This window comes from Xenopus laevis, chromosome 1S, assembly GCF_017654675.1.
Source record: "Xenopus laevis strain J_2021 chromosome 1S, Xenopus_laevis_v10.1, whole genome shotgun sequence".
Taxonomy (NCBI): domain Eukaryota; kingdom Metazoa; phylum Chordata; class Amphibia; order Anura; family Pipidae; genus Xenopus; species Xenopus laevis.
Genome location: NC_054372.1, coordinates 103053317 through 103070374, shown reverse-complemented (window position 1 = coordinate 103070374; position 17058 = coordinate 103053317). Strand labels below are relative to the sequence as shown.

At 51.6% G+C, this 17058-nt stretch overlaps 1 protein-coding gene across 1 annotated transcript; it reads left to right on the top strand.

Annotated features, from left to right (window-relative positions):
* The first annotated feature begins 12096 nt into the window (after positions 1–12096).
* On the top strand, positions 12097–16500 carry LOC121399407. The gene has a single exon (XM_041580044.1). It carries the CDS (start codon positions 12664–12666, stop codon positions 16498–16500), a length of 3837 nt encoding a protein of 1278 aa, XP_041435978.1. The 5' UTR covers positions 12097–12663.
* The last annotated feature ends 558 nt before the right edge of the window (positions 16501–17058 follow it).

Sequence of the window (17058 nt, the reverse complement as noted above, 5' to 3'; positions counted from 1 at the left end):
CTGCCATGTATCTGCTGGTCTGGGGTGAGAGGTCAAAAAAAAGCGCCAGGTAAGGCGAACCCAAAATGGCGAACGTCGCGCGACGTTCGCGAACATTCGGCGAGCGCGAACAGTCGATGTTCGCGCGAACAAGTTCGCCGGCGAACAGTCCGCGACATCCCTAGTAACAATAGGGCTTGACCAGAACCAGTGCTACATGATTCAGAGGGAGGTTAAAACAAAACGTCCAAAAGCCATTTTTATTTCCAATCGAGAGGGAATTAAATTCCTTCCTGAAATACAATGGGGTTATGTAATAAAAGACACTACATTTGCCTGGGGCAGTAACCCATAGCAACCAATCAGCTGGTAGAGTTTACTGGTCCCCTGTTTAAATGCAAATATCTTATTGGTTGCTATAGGTTACTGCTCCTGGGAAAACTGAGTGACATTTTTTACATATGGGGGCAAGTGGGCAATCGGACCAGTCCCTGAATCAACCTGTACTGAGCTAATGTCAGTAACCCTGTATTTTCTCACTTGCTAAAAAGTCATCCCGCCCTTTCTATACCTATATCTAATATATCTGCCATTACAACTGATTCTGGCAGAGAATTCCACAACTTCACATCTTTCACTGTAACAAACCCTTCCCAAATGTTAAGATGGAATCTCCTTTCTTCTAATCTCAGTGGGTCCCTTGTGTTTGCTGGAAGGATATACTAGTGAATAAAGCATCAGAGAGTTTATTGTATGGCCCCCTAGCATATTTATACAAAGATATCATGTAACTATGAACAACCCCAACTTGGCCATACCAGAGACCTTCCATTCTCTTCATCAGCTTAGTTACTCTTGTCTGTATTTTCTCTACTGCAATAATGTCCCTTTAGGAGCTCTAAAACTGTCACTAGGTGGCACAGTGTGTCCCCTGTCCCATTGTTCCTGTTACAAGACTCTGCATAATATATTTTATTGCTGCTATATGAATATTTGCTTTGTTACTAATAAGATGTTGTTATAGAGGACCTGGTGAAGGAGTTTAACTCCCAGTAACTCCCTAATCCTAAACTCTGCCTAATCCTGAGCCTAACCACTCAGTTCCCCTCTGGGAAAAAGGACCCAGCCTAGCTGGCCAACTCAATCCCTTTTGCCCTTGTTTGCTTTATATTATTATTATTATTATTATTATTATATCAAGTGTTAACCTGTATCAACATATTGATTACATACATATACAAAGTAACCGATAACTGATACATGATGGATATCTCTATAGATGGGCAGATGTTGCTGTTAGTCTGTATGTCGGTACCTGCACTTTGTAAATACAGGTTAACACTTGATATAATAATAATAATAATAATAATAATAATAATATAAAGCAAACAAGGGCAAAAGTGTTCATTGATTAATGAAGTAACGGTATAAGTATTTCCACCTTCTTCCTTTCTCTTTCTAGGAGAGCCAGTCTTGCTTTTATATATTCCATCTGTACAGACTGTGCTGGTAAGTGGGAATAGTGGGAGAGAAGAAGGGTGAGGAGAGTGATGGAGAGTAGGGAGTGTAGAGAGTGAGGGAGTGGAGAGTACTGAGTCGTATGTGGAGAGTAGATAGTGTAGTGTAGAGCGTGGGGGAGTGGAGAGTGGTAAGTAGGGAGTGGAGTGTAAAATCTCACGGGGTGCAGGCAAGCAGATGGCAACCGGGAAACAGATTCATTCGAGGTGGAACCCAAAGTAGGTTAAAACTTCGTCTTTATTAATCCAAATAAAACAATTTGTACACGAGGGCAGGGAGAGTAGCTTGACGCGTTTCGTGACCAATACGTCACTTCATCAGAAGCTCAAGCACCTCCCTTCAAAGATCACATTTATAACCACCACCAATAAAGGAAAAGGTTCACCAATTAAAAGGTCACAGTAATTGCGTGTTAAGCCAAATCTGACTATACTTATATTAGTATGAGAGAGTTTTTTTATATAAAACAATTAGATAAGGTTAAATGTAGAAGGGTATTTCGAGCAAAAAATAACATGATACAAAAAGTGAACTAATATAGTAACAAAATGATACAAAAAATTCATACAAAAGAGTGTAAAGAGTGGGGGAGTAGAGAGTAGAGAGTAACCCACTCTAGAGGAGTGGGTTAAAGCAAGGGTAAGGGGGGATAAAGTGAAGATAAGGGTGGGGTGAGAGGAGGGGGTGAAAGCGAGGTGAAGGAGTGGGGGTGAAGGGGGGGTTAAAGCGAGGGTAAGGGATGAGAGGGGAGAGTGGGGAAAGCAAGGGTAAGAGGTGGAGGGGTGAGAGGAGGGGGTTAAAGCAAGGGTAAGGGGAGGGGGGTTACAGCAAGGGTGAGGGGTGGGGGTGAGAGGAGGGGGTGAAAGCAAAGTGAAGGAGTGGGGGTGAAGGGGGGTTAAAGTAAGGGGTGGGGTGAGTGGAGAGAGTTAAAGCAAGGGTAAGGGGTGGGGGTGAGAGGAGGGGGTGAAAGCGAGGGTAAGGGGTGGGGGGTGAGAGGAGGTGGGTTATGGCAAGGGTAAAGGGTGGGGGTGAGAGGAGGGGGGTAAAATCGAGTGTAAAGGTGGGGGGTTGAGAGGAGGGGGGTGAAAGTGAGGGAAAGGGGTGGGGGTAAGAAGAGGGTCGGGGAAAGCAATGGTGATGGGTGGGGGTAAGAGAAGGGGGTGAAAGTGAAGGTAAGGGGGTGGGAGGAGGGGGGATAAAGCAAGGGTAAGTGGTGGGGGGGAGAGGAGGGGGTTAAAGCAAGGGTAAGGTTTGTGGGGGTTGAGAGGAGGGGGTGAAAGCGAGGTGAAGGGGTGGGGGTGAAGGGGGGGTTAAAGCGAGGGTAAGGGATGAGTGGGGAAAGCAAGGGTAAGAGGTGGAGGGGTGAGAGGAGGGGGTTAAAGCAAGGGTAAGAGGGAAAGGGGTGGGGGTAAGAAGAGGGTGGGTGAATGCAAGGGTAATGGGAGAGAGTGAGAGCAGGGGGTGAAAGTGAGGGTAACGGTTAAGGGGCAAGAAAAGGGTAGGTGAAAGCAAGGGTAAAGGGTGGGGGTGTGAAGGGAGGGGGATAAAGTGAAGGTAAGGGGTGGGGTGAGAGGAGGGGTGAAAGCGAGGGTAAGGGGTGGGGGGTGAAAGCAAGGGTAAGGGGTGGGGTTGAGAGGATGGGGGTGAAAGCGAGGGTTAGGGGTGGGGGTGAAAGGAGGGAGTGAAAGCAAGGGTAAGGGGTGGGGGTGAGAGGATGGGGGTTAAAGTGAGGGTAAGGGGTGGTGGGTTGAGAAGAGGGGGGTGAAAGTGAGGGTAAGGGGTGGGGGGGTCAGGGTAAGTGGTGGGGGAGGTGAGAGGAGGGGGTGAAAGCGAGGGAAAGGGGTGGGGGTAAGAAGAGGGTGGGTGAATGCAAGGGTAACAGGAGAGAGTGAGAGCAGGGGGTGAAAGTGAGGGTAACGGTTGGGGGGTAAGAAAAGGGTGGGTGAAAGCAAGGGTAAAGGGTGGGGGTGTGAAGGGAGGGGGGATAAAGTGAAGGTAAGGGGTGGGGGTGAGAGGAAGGGGTGAAAGCGAGGGTAAGGGGTGGGGGGGTGAAAGGCAGGGTTGAAAGCAAGGGTAAGGGGTGGGGGTGAGAGGATGGGGGTGAAAGCGAGGGTAAAGTGTGGGGGGTGAAAGGAGGGAGTGAAAGCAAGGGTAAGGGGTGGGGGTGAGAGGATGGGGGTTAAAGCAAGGGTAAAGGGTGGGGAGGTGAGAGGAGAGGGGTTAAAGAGAGGATAAGGGGTGAGGGTGAGAGGAGGGGTGAAAGCGAGGGTAAGGGGTGGGGGGTGAGAGGAGGGTGGTTAAAGCAATGGTAAGGGGTGGGTTGAGAAGAGGGGGTGAAAGTGAGGGCAAGGGGTGGGGTTGGGAGGAGGGGGGTTAAAGTGAGGGTAAGGGGTGGGGGTGAGAGGAGGGGGGTTAAAGCAAGGGTATGGGGTGGAGGGTGAGAGGAGGGGGTGAAAGCGAGTGTAAGGGGTGGGGGTGAGAGGAGGGAGTAAATCGAGGGTAAAGAATTGGGGGGGAGAGGAGGGGGGTTAAAGCGAGGGTAAGGGGTGGGGGTGAGAGGAGGGGGTGAAAGCAAGTGTTAGGAGTGGGGGTGAGAGGAGGGGGTAAATCGAGGTAAAGAGTGGGGGGTGAGAGGAGGGGGGTTAAAGCAAGGGTATGGGGTGGGGTGAGAGGAGCGGGGTTAAAGCAAGGGTAAGGGGAGGGGGAGGTGAGAGGAGGGGGGTGAAAGTGAGGGTAAGGGGTGGGGGTGAAAGCGAGGGTAAGGGGTGGGGGTGTAGAGGAGGGGGATGAAAGCGAGGGAAAGGGGTGGGGGTAAGAAGAGGGTGGGTGAATGCAAGGGTAATGGGAGAGAGTGAGAGCAGGGGGTGAAAGTGAGGGTAACGGTTGGGGGGGCAAGAAAAGGGTAGGTGGAAGCAAGGGTAAAGGGTGGGGGTGTGAAGGGAGGGGGGATAAAGTGAAGGTAAGGGGTGGGGTGAGAGGAGGGGGTGAAAGCGAGGGTAAGGGGTGAGGGGTGAAAGCAAGGGTAAGGGGTGGGGGTGAGAGGATGGGGGTTAAAGCAAGGGTAAGGGGTGGGGGTTAGAGGAGGGGGGTTAAAGCAAGGGTAAGGGGTGGTGGGTTGAGAAGAGGGGGGTGAAAGTTAGGGTAAGGGGTGGGGGGGTGAGGGTAAGTGGTGTGGGAGGTGAGAGGAGGGGGGTGAAAGTGAGGGTAAGGGGTGGAGGTGAACGCGAGGGTAAGGGTGGGGGGTGAGAGGAGGGGGGTGAAAGCGAGGGAAAGGGGTGGGGGTAAGAAGAGGGTGGGTGAATGCAATGGGTAATGGGAGAGAGTGAGAGCTAGGGGTGAAAGTGAGGGTAACAGTTGGGGGGGTAAGAAAACGGTGGGTGAAAGCAAGGGTAAAGGCTGGGGGTGTGAAGGGAGGGGGGATAAAGTGAAGGTAAGGGGTGGGGGTGAGAGGAGGTGGGTGAAAGCGAGAGTAAGAGGTGGGGGGGTGTAAGGCAGGGTTGAAATCAAGGGTAAGGGGTTGGGGTGAGAGGATGGGGGTGAAAGCGAGGGTAAAGTGTGGGGGGTGAAAGGAGGGAGTGAAAGCAAGGGTAAGGGGTGGGGGTGAGAGGATGGGGGTTAAAGCAAGGGTAAAGGGTGGGGAGGTGAGAGGAGAGGGGTTAAAGAGAGGATAAGGGGTGAGGGTGAGAGGAGGGGTGAAAGCGAGGGTAAGGGGTGGGGGGTGAGAGGAGGGTGGTTAAAGCAATGGTAAGGGGTGGGTTGAGAAGAGGGGGTGAAAGTGAGGGCAAGGGGTGGGGTTGGGAGGAGGGGGGTTAAAGTGAGGGTAAGGGGTGGGGGTGAGAGGAGGGGGGTTAAAGCAAGGGTATGGGGTGGAGGGTGAGAGGAGGGGGTGAAAGCGAGTGTAAGGGGTGGGGGTGAGAGGAGGGAGTAAATCGAGGGTAAAGAATTGGGGGGGAGAGGAGGGGGGTTAAAGCGAGGGTAAGGGGTGGGGGTGAGAGGAGGGGGTGAAAGCAAGTGTTAGGAGTGGGGGTGAGAGGAGGGGGTAAATCGAGGGTAAAGAGTGGGGGTGAGAGGAGGGGGGTTAAAGCAAGGGTATGGGGTGGGGTGAGAGGAGCGGGGTTAAAGCAAGGGTAAGGGGAGGGGGAGGTGAGAGGAGGGGGGTGAAAGTGAGGGGTAAGGGGTGGGGGTGAAAGCGAGGGTAAGGGGTGGGGGTGAGAGGAGGGGGATGAAAGCGAGGGAAAGGGGTGGGGGTAAGAAGAGGGTGGGTGAATGCAAGGGTAATGGGAGAGAGTGAGAGCAGGGGGTGAAAGTGAGGGTAACGGTTGGGGGGGGCAAGAAAAGGGTAGGTGGAAGCAAGGGTAAAGGGTGGGGGTGTGAAGGGAGGGGGGATAAAGTGAAGGTAAGGGGTGGGGTGAGAGGAGGGGGTGAAAGCGAGGGTAAGGGGTGAGGGGTGAAAGCAAGGGTAAGGGGTGGGGGTGAGAGGATGGGGGTTAAAGCAAGGGTAAGGGGTGGGGGTTAGAGGAGGGGGGTTAAAGCAAGGGTAAGGGGTGGTGGGTTGAGAAGAGGGGGGTGAAAGTTAGGGTAAGGGGTGGGGGGTGAGGGTAAGTGGTGTGGGAGGTGAGAGGAGGGGGGTGAAAGTGAGGGTAAGGGGTGGAGGTGAACGCGAGGGTAAGGGGTGGGGGGTGAGAGGAGGGGGGTGAAAGCGAGGGAAAGGGGTGGGGGTAAGAAGAGGGTGGGTGAATGCAATGGGTAATGGGAGAGAGTGAGAGCTAGGGGTGAAAGTGAGGGTAACAGTTGGGGGGTAAGAAAACGGTGGGTGAAAGCAAGGGTAAAGGCTGGGGGTGTGAAGGGAGGGGGGATAAAGTGAAGGTAAGGGGTGGGGGTGAGAGGAGGTGGGTGAAAGCGAGAGTAAGAGGTGGGGGGGTGTAAGGCAGGGTTGAAATCAAGGGTAAGGGGTTGGGGTGAGAGGATGGGGGTGAAAGTGAGGGTAAAGGGTGGGGGGTGAAAGGAGGGAATGAAAGCAAGGGTAAAGGGTGGGGGTGAGAGGATGGGGGTTAAAGCGAGGGTAAAGGGTGGGGGAGGTGAGAGGAGGGGGGTTAAAGGGAGGTTAAAGGGTGGGGGTGAGAGGAGGGGTGAAAGCCAGGGTAAGGGGTGGGGGTGAGATGAGGGGGGTTAAAGCAATGGTAAGGGGTGGGTGGTGGGTTGAGAAGAGGGGGTGAAAGTGAGGGCAAGGGGTGGGAGGAGGGGGTTTAAAGCGAGGGTAAGGTTTGGGGGGGTTGAGAGGAAGGGTAAGGGGTGGGGGTGAGAGGAGCAGGGTTAAAGCGAGGGTAAGGGGTGGGGGGCGAGAGGATGGGGGGTGGAAGCGAGGGTAAGGGGTGGGGGGTGAAAGGAGGGAGTAAAAGCAAGGGTAAGGGGTGCGGGTGAGAGGATGGGGGTTAAAGCGAGGGTAAGGGGTGGGGGTTAGAGGAGGGGGGTTAAGCGAGGGTAAGGGGTGGGGGTTAGAGGAGGGGGGTTAAAGCAAGGGTAAGGGGTGGTGGGTTGAGAAGAGGGGGGTGAAAGGAAGGGTAAGGGGTGGGGGGGTGAGGGTAAGTGGTGGGGGAGGTGAGAGGAGGGGGGTGAAAGTGAGTGTAAGGGGTGGGGTTGAAAGCGAGGGTAAGGGGTGGGGGGTGAGAGGAGGGGGGTGAAACCGAGGGAAAGGGGTGGGGGTAAGAAGAGGGTGGGTGAATGCAAGGGTAATGGGAGAGAATGAGAGCTAGGGGTGAAAGTGAGGGTAACAGTTGGGGGGGTAAGAAAACGGTGGGTGAAAGCAAGGGTAAAGGGTGGGGGTGTGAAGGGAGGGGGATAAAGTGAAGGTAAGGGGTGGGGGTGAGAGGAGGTGGGTGAAAGCGAGGGTAAGGGGTGGGGGGTGTAAGGCAGGGTTGAAAGCAAGGGTAAGGGGTCGGGTGAGAGGATGGGGGGGTGAAAGCGAGGGTAAAGGGTGGGGGGTGAAAGGAGGGAGTGAAAGCAAGGGTAAGGGGTGGGGGTGAGAGGATGGGGGTTAAAGCGAAGGTAAAGAGTGGGGGAGGTGAGAGGAGGGGTGAAAGCGAGGGTAAGGGGTGGGGGTGAGAGGAGGGGGGTTTAAGCAATGGTAAGGGGTGGGTGGTGGGTTGAGAAGAGGGGGTGAAAGTGAGGGCAAGGGGTGAGGGTGGGAGGAGGGGGGTTAAAGCAAGGGTAAGGTTTTGGGGGGGTTGAGAGGAAGGGTAAGGGGTGGGGGTGAGAGGAGCGGGGTTAAAGCGAGGGTAAGGGGTGGGGGGCGAGAGGAGGGAGGTTAAAGCGAGGGTAATGTTTGGGGGGTTGAGAGGAGGGAGGTGAAAGCGAGGGTAAGGGGTGAGGGTAAGAGGAGAAGGTGAAAGCAAGGGTAAAGGGTGTGGGGTGAGTGGAGGGTGTGAAAGCAAGGGTAAGGGGTGGGGGTGAGAGGAGGGGGGTGAAAAAGGGTAAGGGGTGGGGGTAAGAGGAGGGGGGTTAAAGCGGGGGTAAGTGGTTAGAGGAGGGGGTGACAGGACAGGAGGGGGTGAAAGCGATGGTAAAGGGTGGGGGTAAGAAGAGGGTGGGTGAAAGCTATGGTGATGGTGGGGGTAAGAGGAGGGGGTGAAAGTGAGGGTAAGGGGGGTGAGAGGAGTGGTGTTAAAGTGAGGGCAAAGGATGAGAGGAGGGGGATGAAAGCGAGGGAAAGGGGTGGGGGTAACAATAGGGAGGGTTGAAAATGAGGGTAAGGGGTGGGGGTGAGAGGAGGGGGGGTTAAAGTGAGGGTAAGAGGTGGGGTTAGAGGAGGGGGGGTGAAATCGAGGGAAAGGGGTGGGGGTAAGAAGAGGGTGGGGGAAGCAAGGGTAATGGGTTGGGATGAGAGAAGGGGGTGAAAGCGAGGGTAAGAGGTGGGGGTGAGAGGAGGCGGGTTGAAGCGAGGGTAAGGTTTGGGGGGTTGAGAGGAGGGGGGTGAAAGCGTGGGTAAGGAGTGGGGGGTGAAAACAAGGGTAAGGTAAGGGGTGAGAGGAGGGGAGGGTTAAAGCCAGGGTAAATGGTGGGGGTAAGAAGAGGGTGGGTGATGGGTGGGGGTAAGAGGAGTGGGTGAAAGTGAGGGTAAGGGGGTGTGAGAGAAGGGGGGATAAAGCAAGGGTAAGGGGTGGGGGTGAGAGGAGTGGGGTTAAAGCGAGGGTAAAGGATGAGAGGAGGGGGGTGAAAGCAAGGGAAAGGGGGTGGGGGTAACAATAGGGAGGGTTTTGAAAGGGGTGGGGGTAAGAAGAGGGTGGGGTGAAGAAAGGGTAATGGGTTTGGGGTGAGAGACGGGGGTGAAAGCGAGGGTAAGGGGTGGAGGGGTGAGAGGAGGGGGTGAAAGCGAGGGTAAGGGATGGGGATGAGAGGAGGGGGCCAGAGCAAGGTTAAGGGGTGGGGTGACTGTGAGGGGGGGTACAAGGGTAAGGGGGGGTTAGAACGAGGGCAATAATACATGCTAATAATTTTAATTCTTAAAACTATTGAACAATAACAATGTTACACAATCAATGTGCACTATCCCCTCTACCTCCATGCTTCTATCTCATCCACCTGATCCACCTACCTTAACCCCCTCCTCTCCACCAATTACTCTCGCTTTCACCCCCTCCTCTCACCCCCACCCCTTGCCCTCACTCTCACCCCCCATTACCCGCGCACCCACCCATACCCGCTTATAATGCACCCACATAAGTACTCACATAAGCACTCACACATGCACCCTCCCTCTCATACATATAAAGCCATGATCCAGGGAGTAATACCGATTGCCATTTGGAGTCAGGAAGGAATTTTTCCCTTTAGTGCAGATTTACTCAACTTTACTTTTGCCTTCCTCTGGATCATCGGCTGTTAAGGATGCCATAACCCAATTTACTTTTAATATGAATAAATCCTGTTCTCACCAACAGGTTTCCTCATAAATATGTCTCTGTGTTTTTCTTGAATCTCTATGGTAAATATTGAGGGGAGGGAACAGTGGCGGAACTACTGGGGGAGCAGGGGGTGGGATTGGGCCAGGGCCCGCACCCCCTCAGGGCCCCCCGGCAGCTTGCACACCGTTTGAAGCCGCTGATGCGCACTGAAAATTGAGTACGGAGGGGACCTGGCTGCACGTTCCGCCCCAGGGCCGGCCCTCTAGTTACGTTACTGGGAGGGAAGGTGCTCCTGTGCCTCATTCTGATCAAGGTAATGGACCCATAGTGTGAATTAATACTGTGGAGGGGCTGCTCAAATGTGCGGGTACAGGGCAGGGTGGGATAAAACTCAGCAGTGATGTTGATAGCAGCTTAAAGATCTGTATACTTTTATATCTATGCAGGTTTTTTTTAGAATAGGTACTGCTGTGGGAATTCATTGGTTAATATGAACATCATTGGGCTGAAATACACAATATTTGTGCAGGGGGTTGTTAGAATGGGTAATGATATGCAATTTCATTGGTTAATAATTACGTGATGGGGCTGATAGACACAGGGTTGATATCTTTTCAGGGTTTTTTATTTAAAATAACAGAAGGGGTGATGAAAGGTCAATAACACATGGGACATGACCAAAAATACGTTTGTTTCACCTACCCCATGTCCGGTCTCCTCACTCCCCGTCTTCCTGCACGCAGATTGATGCTTCTGCGCATGCGCGCCGGCGTTAACACGAGCGCCGAGGTTGAGCCCAGGTTGCCTAGGGCGCCTGCCCAGTGTGGCCCGGCTCTGGCAACCAAACAGCATTTTCAGTTTCAGCTTACAAGGTTGTAGCCCCATGGCAACCTGCACCTGGCCCGGCCCAACGTTCTCCCTCTATTTATAGACCTGCGCCCGCCACGCAATGATGTCACAAAAGGGACGGGTGTGAGTATAAATGTAGCCACCGGAAGCCAGCAGTGAGACCCAAAGATTTTGTGCAGGAGCCGGCCCGAACCTGCCGACCCCCGTGGGTTTCATCCTGGCCTGTACATCACTAAACCTTATATATATTATAAATAAACACTAATTCAAAAATGTTGTTTATATACTATTCATCTTCCATCACCAATATCACATGATTCTGCATCCATGTGTTTTATAATCAGCCAGTGACCCATTGACCCCAAATGGAGCCTGTGCGGGTGCATCTGATGAGTTGTGCCTGGACTCTGCCCCTTTGCGTATCACACTTTCCTGCAGACACAGGACTCTTGCCCTGACCTAGAATTGCCAACTTGTCTTTTTTTCCCTTGAGGACAGTCCTTAGACATACGTGTTGACAGAGCTTTCAACTCCTTTACACAGCCTTTATTTTGGGGAGGGGAATACAGCAGTGAAAAAACAGGAGATTTTTAACAAAGCCTTAATAAATTAAGCCTTGCTTTTTAACTATGTTGCTCACCCATTGATAAATAGGCCTCATTATGTTTAAGTTAACATGGTCTCCCCTATTCACTGGCGTAACAAGTGGACACTGGGCTCCCATACAAAAAAAGAAAAGAAAATCTTCACAGGGGCCTGGTGTGCTTCTGTCCGCATCAGATCTACCCCCCATGTGGTTGTGCACAAATATTTAAAGAAGCAGCTGCCTGATCATTGAAGCTCTAGGAAAAACAATAAAGCCGTTGGTTTTTAAATTATATGTTACACACAGAATGAACTGGATGTAAATGCAGGGAGTGTAACAAGAATAAACTATAGTAATAAGGTGTACAGCACCTAATCCTGCATAGCATTACATTATTGTGCTAATTACTATGCATAATACATTAGCAACGTCATTCCTATTCATGCTTTGCAGTGCCAGATCCCTGGGTTTGATTTTAGCCAGGAAACCCTATGCATGTCCTGTGCTTGTGTGCTTCTTCCAACTATTTGGAACCAGTAAGTGAAGGTTTCCTTCTTAACAGTCCCAATTCTAGTAATACTAATGAAGGTCCAGGGCCAGATGGTATTCATCCCAGGGTAATTAGCGAGCTTAGCTCTGTGATTGCCAAACCTCTTTACTTCATTTTTCAGGATTCATTGAGATCTGGCATAGTGCCGAAAGACTGGCGAATTGCTAATGTGGTGCCTCTATTCAAAAAAGGATCCCGTTCTCAGCCTCAAAACTATAGGCCAGTTAGTCTGACGTCAGTGGTAGGAAAGCTTTTCGAAGGGTTAATAAAGGATAAGATACTGGACTTCATAGCAAATCATAATACTATGAGTTTGTACCAGCATGGTTTTATGCGTAATAGATCTTGCCAGACTAACTTAATTTCTTTTTATGAGAATGTAAGTAGAGACCTCGATTCTGGGATGGCAGTGGATGTGATTTACTTAGACTTTGCTAAAGCATTTGGTACAGTGTCACACAAAAGGTTACTGGTTAAATTAAGGAATGTTGGCCTGGAACATAGTATTTGTACCTGGATAGAGAACTGGCTAAAAGATAGACTACAAATGGAACATTTTCTAATTGGACCAGTGTTGTTAGTGGAGTACCGCAGGGCTCTGTACTAGGTCCCTTGCTTTTCAACTTGTTTATTAATGACCTGGAGGTGGGCATTGAATGTGCTGTTTCTATTTTTGCAGATGATACTAAATTGTGCAGAACTATAGGTGTGACAAGAGCTCTGATAATGCTGGAAGCTGCAGGCCTGAAGGGGTGGGGCAGGGAGATCACATGGTGAGGAAGCTGTTTGCTCAGAGAGGTCAGGAGGAAGCTGAAGTGCATGCTGGGAAAGAGCTACCAGGAAAGACTTGCTGGAGTGTGGGCTGGTGGCTGCACAACAGAGTGGGATAAGCTGCGGCGTCCCCTCCATTTGGACTGTGATTAATCAGAGCTGCACCCCATGTTATGTTACTGGACTGTTAATCTATAAGCCTGTTATACACAAGTGCAGCTGGAATTCTCACACTCACTTTCCCTCTTGCTGGACTGCCTGAGACTGGAGGTGAATCTTACTTTATATGAGAATCTTATGTGAGACTGAAGGGACTAGGCCACAAATATACACTGACTTGTGCTCCTGTTGAGCAGTTCTTCCCTACCAGATACATAAAGGGATTGTTTGTTATTAAAGTTTCCTCGTACTGTTACCTGCCTGTGTGCTTCTTATGTGCCCATAAACCAGTCCCGTGCTCTGGGACGTCACAAAGTGGTTGGCAGCCGTGGGATAACACACTGGGCACCATGCGCAGGCAGGAACTGGAAGAATTAACCCTTGCTACGCTAAGAAAGTGGTGTCGCAATCGGGGTATTGCCCCTGAAGGGAAGAAAAAGACAGAAATCATTGCTTTACTACTTCCACTCCTACCTTCAGATGCAGAGACTGTTACATCTGAGAGTGCAGTTGCTGGGGGCCCCGAAATGGTCCAGGGGCCACCCACTAATCCTACCCGGGATCGGGTTGGAGAGGTGTTTAAACAAAGGCTGGAGTTATTCAGTGAGGAGCTTACCGTTGCGGAAAAGATGGAGCTGATGAGGATGGTACAGGAGGAGGTAGCCCGTGAAAGATCTGATTTAGGGGAGCACGGCAGGCTATCAGTGTCTTCAGTGGAGAGTCGGGCCCGAGACATTCTAAAGTTAGCCACGGCTTTCCCTACATTTCAAGAAGGGCAGGACAGCATTGATGCCTTTCTAGAGACATTTGAGATTATGTGCAGGACCCACAACATCACAGAAGAGGATTGGCCCCGTATCCTGTCTGGCAAACTAACAGGAAGGGCCAGCGCAACATTCCGGGCCTTGTCCGATGAACAAAGACTGGACTATGAGGAGATTAAGCAAGCTTTACTGATCCGTTACGCTATCACCCCAGAGTTTTACCGGCAAACTTTCCGGTCACTGCTAAAGACCACCCAGGATACCTACCTGGAGTTTGGAAATAAGTTGTCAAGGGCCCTTGATCAGTGGATTAAAGGGACTGGGGCCGAAACCATGGAGGACTTAAGGCAATTATGCCTGAAAGAGCAATTTTTGGAGAGGTGCCCCCTAGGAGTGCGGGAGTGGATTATGGACCGTGAGCCACAGACAGTAGAAGAAGCTGCCCAACTGGCCGACAAGTATACAGAGACCAGGACCCCCACCAAAAGGGCAACCCAAGCACAAAGTACTACAGGTGCCAAGGCTAGAGAGTATCCAGGCTCTCAACAACGGTCCTCTATCACCACTTCCACACCCCGCCAACTGCTACCAGGGGCTGGGCCCAAAACCTGTTTTGGATGCGGGGCTCCAGGTCACTTTCAAGCTACTTGCCCTCTTAACCGAAGGGCTGCTTCTCCTTCAGGGCCCCCTAAACTGACTCCTGCTCGACCTGTTGCCACTATTCGGAAGGAGAGCACAGAGTGTGACCCGGCCCAAATATACCTCAGTGAGACCCCTGAATTTGCAGTAATGCAGATTCATTGGGCAGATCAGTCAAAGCGAAGATGTCATGTGGTGCCAGTGGACGTAGATGGAAACCGTGTAGAAGGATTTCTGGATTCTGGTGCCTTTATAACTTTGGCAGAGCCTCATGTGATCACACTCAATCGCATTGTTCCAGGCAAAATGGCCCGGGTGATCCTGGCTGGAGGACAGAGGAGAGAGGTTCCAATTGCTCAAGTGACTCTGGACTGGGGGGAAGGGCCTGTGCTGCATGAGGTGGGAGTCATGGATCAACTGCCTGCGGATGTGCTGCTGGGTAATGATGTTGGAGACATCTGCTGCAGCATCACACGGAGACAGGCAGAGTTGGGCGAGCCACCGGCAGTTGTCCAGGAGGTAAGCAGGCAGACAGATGTGACAGGTGACCATTTTGACATAGGAAACTGGCAGGATTTTAGGGCTGAACAAGCCGCAGACCCTACACTGCAGACATTAAGAGATAGAACTGTCCCTGGACTGGAGGGCCCTAATGCAGGGGAACAAATAGTGCAAGAGAATGGGTTGTATTATAGAGTCCTCAAAAACTCTAGGGGGCGACAAAGGGAAGCATGCCGTCAGTTGTTGGTGCCTGCCAAATTTAGGACCCAGTTACTTCACCTTGCACATGAGGTACCCCTTGCAGGTCACCAGGGGATTTCCCGCACCCGCTATCGCCTGCTACAAAATTTCTATTGGCCAGGGGTGTCACAACAAGTGGCACAATTTTGCCGATCCTGTGACAGCTGTCAGAGGGTTGGGAAGAGTGGGGACCGGAACAAACATACATTACGACCCCTACCAGTGATTGGTGAACCATTTCAGAGAGTTGCTGTTGATTTAGTAGGACCCCTTAGCCGGCCCAGCAGGACAGGCAAGCAATATATACTTACAGTGGTGGACTATGCCACCCGTTACCCAGAAGCAGTGGCTTTGAAGAAAATTGATGCCCCAGCCGTTGCAGATGCACTAATTCAGATTTTTACACGGGTAGGATTCCCTAGTGAGATCTTATCTGACCAGGGACCACAGTTTATGTCACAGCTGCTTCAGTGTCTATGGCAGCGCTGTGGGGTCACCTCACTTCGCTCAACCCCGTATCACCCCCAAACTAATGGGCTATGTGAGCGTTTTAATGGAACTCTTAAGAACATGCTCCGAACTTTTGTGGAGGATGGAGAAGGGGACTGGGAGAAGTTTCTGCCCTGTCTTCTGTTTGCTTATAGGGAAGTTCCCCAAGAGTCTACTGGGTTTTCCCCTTTTGAGCTGTTGTACGGGAGGCGTGTTCGGGGCCCCCTAGACTTGCTAAGGGAGTACTGGGAGGGGGGAGCCCAATTCCCTGATTTCCCTGTAGTGCCCTATGTTCTACAATTCCGAAAACGTCTCGAGCAAATGACTGCTCTGGTGAAGGAACATTTGTCAGAGGCTCTGACCAAACAGAAGGTCTGGTATGACAGGAATGCCAGAGATCGGCACTTTGTTCCAGGGGACAAGGTGTTACTGCTGATACCGATGCGGTCAGACAAGTTGAAAGCAGCTTGGGAAGGGCCCTATGTGGTAGTGCAGGCCATTCATGATACTACTTATGTGGTCTCCCCTATTGATAACCAAGACCAGTATAAGACAGTCCATGTCAATATGATGAAACAGTACGTAGAAAGGGAAGCCACCGTGTCTGCCATTTGTAGTCTGCTAGAAGAAGGGCGCAATGAAGAGGCTTTCCCTGACCTCTTACAAGAGGCAATGGGGGTTAAGACTTGGGAGGATGTTACTATTAGTGAGCAGTTAACCCCTGAGAAATATGAGCAGTTGTGTCAGCTGCTCCAAAAGTTTCAGTCTCAGTTTTCAGAGAGGCCAGGTTGCACCAACTGGGTTGTCCATCAGGTGAATACAGAGGGGCATGGCCCAATTCGCACACCAGCCTATCGGGTGGCAGAATCCGTACGGGCTGCCATGAAAAAGGAAATCGAGGAAATGTTGGCATTAGGGGTAATTGTTCCCTCTCAGAGTCCTTGGGCATCACCAGTTGTCTTGGTTCCCAAGAAGGATGGCAGCACTAGGTTTTGTGTAGACTATAGGAAGCTGAACCAAGTGACTGTGACAGATGCCTATCCAATGCCCCGGGTAGATGAACTTCTTGACCGTCTGGGGAATGCCAAATATCTCACCACTCTAGATTTAAGCCGGGGATACTGGCAGATTCCTCTAGCACCAGAGGACCAAGAGAAGTCAGCCTTTATCACTCCATATGGCTTATTCCATTTTACTGTTATGCCATTTGGCATGAAAAATGCCCCAGCCACGTTTCAAAGGGTAGCAAATCAGTTGTTGGAGGGGTATCAAGAGTTTGCTCAAGCGTATCTGGATGACATAGCCGTATTTAGTAACACCTGGGAGGAACATGTGCAGCACCTACAGAGTGTTCTGGGAAGGATTATGCAGGCTGGGCTTACCCTAAAGCCAGGGAAGTGCCATTTTGGGATGGCCGAGGTCCAGTATTTGGGTCATCGGGTGGGAAGTGGGCGAGTAATGCCAGAACCCGCCAAAGTTGAAGCCATAGTAAACTGGCCCACTCCCACCACACAGAGACAGGTGTTAGCCTTCCTGGGGACAGCAGGGTATTAACGACGCTTTATCCATAACTACAGTGCAATTGCTAAACCCCTGACAGATCTGACAAGTAAAAGACGCCCACGTACTGTAACCTGGACACCCGAGTGTGCTGCTGCCATGTCTGCATTGAAATCTGCTTTAGTGAATGCCCCTGTACTGGCTGCTCCTGACTTCAATCGGAGATTCATCGTCCATACAGACGCCTCCACCTATGGGATTGGTGCTGTTTTGTCCCAGGTTGATGAGAAGGGCAATGAGCACCCCATTGTATTCCTGAGCCGGAAGCTGCTCCCCCGGGAAGTTGCTTATGCTACCATTGAGAAAGAGTGTCTGGCCATTGTGTGGGCCTTAAAGAAACTGCAGCCCTATCTGTTTGGCAGTGACTTCACTGTGGTCACTGATCATAACCCTCTGAGCTGGTTGCAAAGGGTTTCTGGGGACAATGGGAAATTGCTGAGGTGGAGCCTAGCTTTGCAGCAGTTCAACTTTACAATACAGCACCGCAAGGGGAGCCACCATGGGAATGCTGATGGACTCTCAAGAAGGGACGGTGAGGACTGTGCAGGGCAA

Coding starts and splice junctions, on each gene's coding strand:
- LOC121399407 (XM_041580044.1), top strand. CDS start 12,664: ATGCGCAGGCAGGAACTGGAAGAATTAACCCTTGCTACGCTAAGAAAG.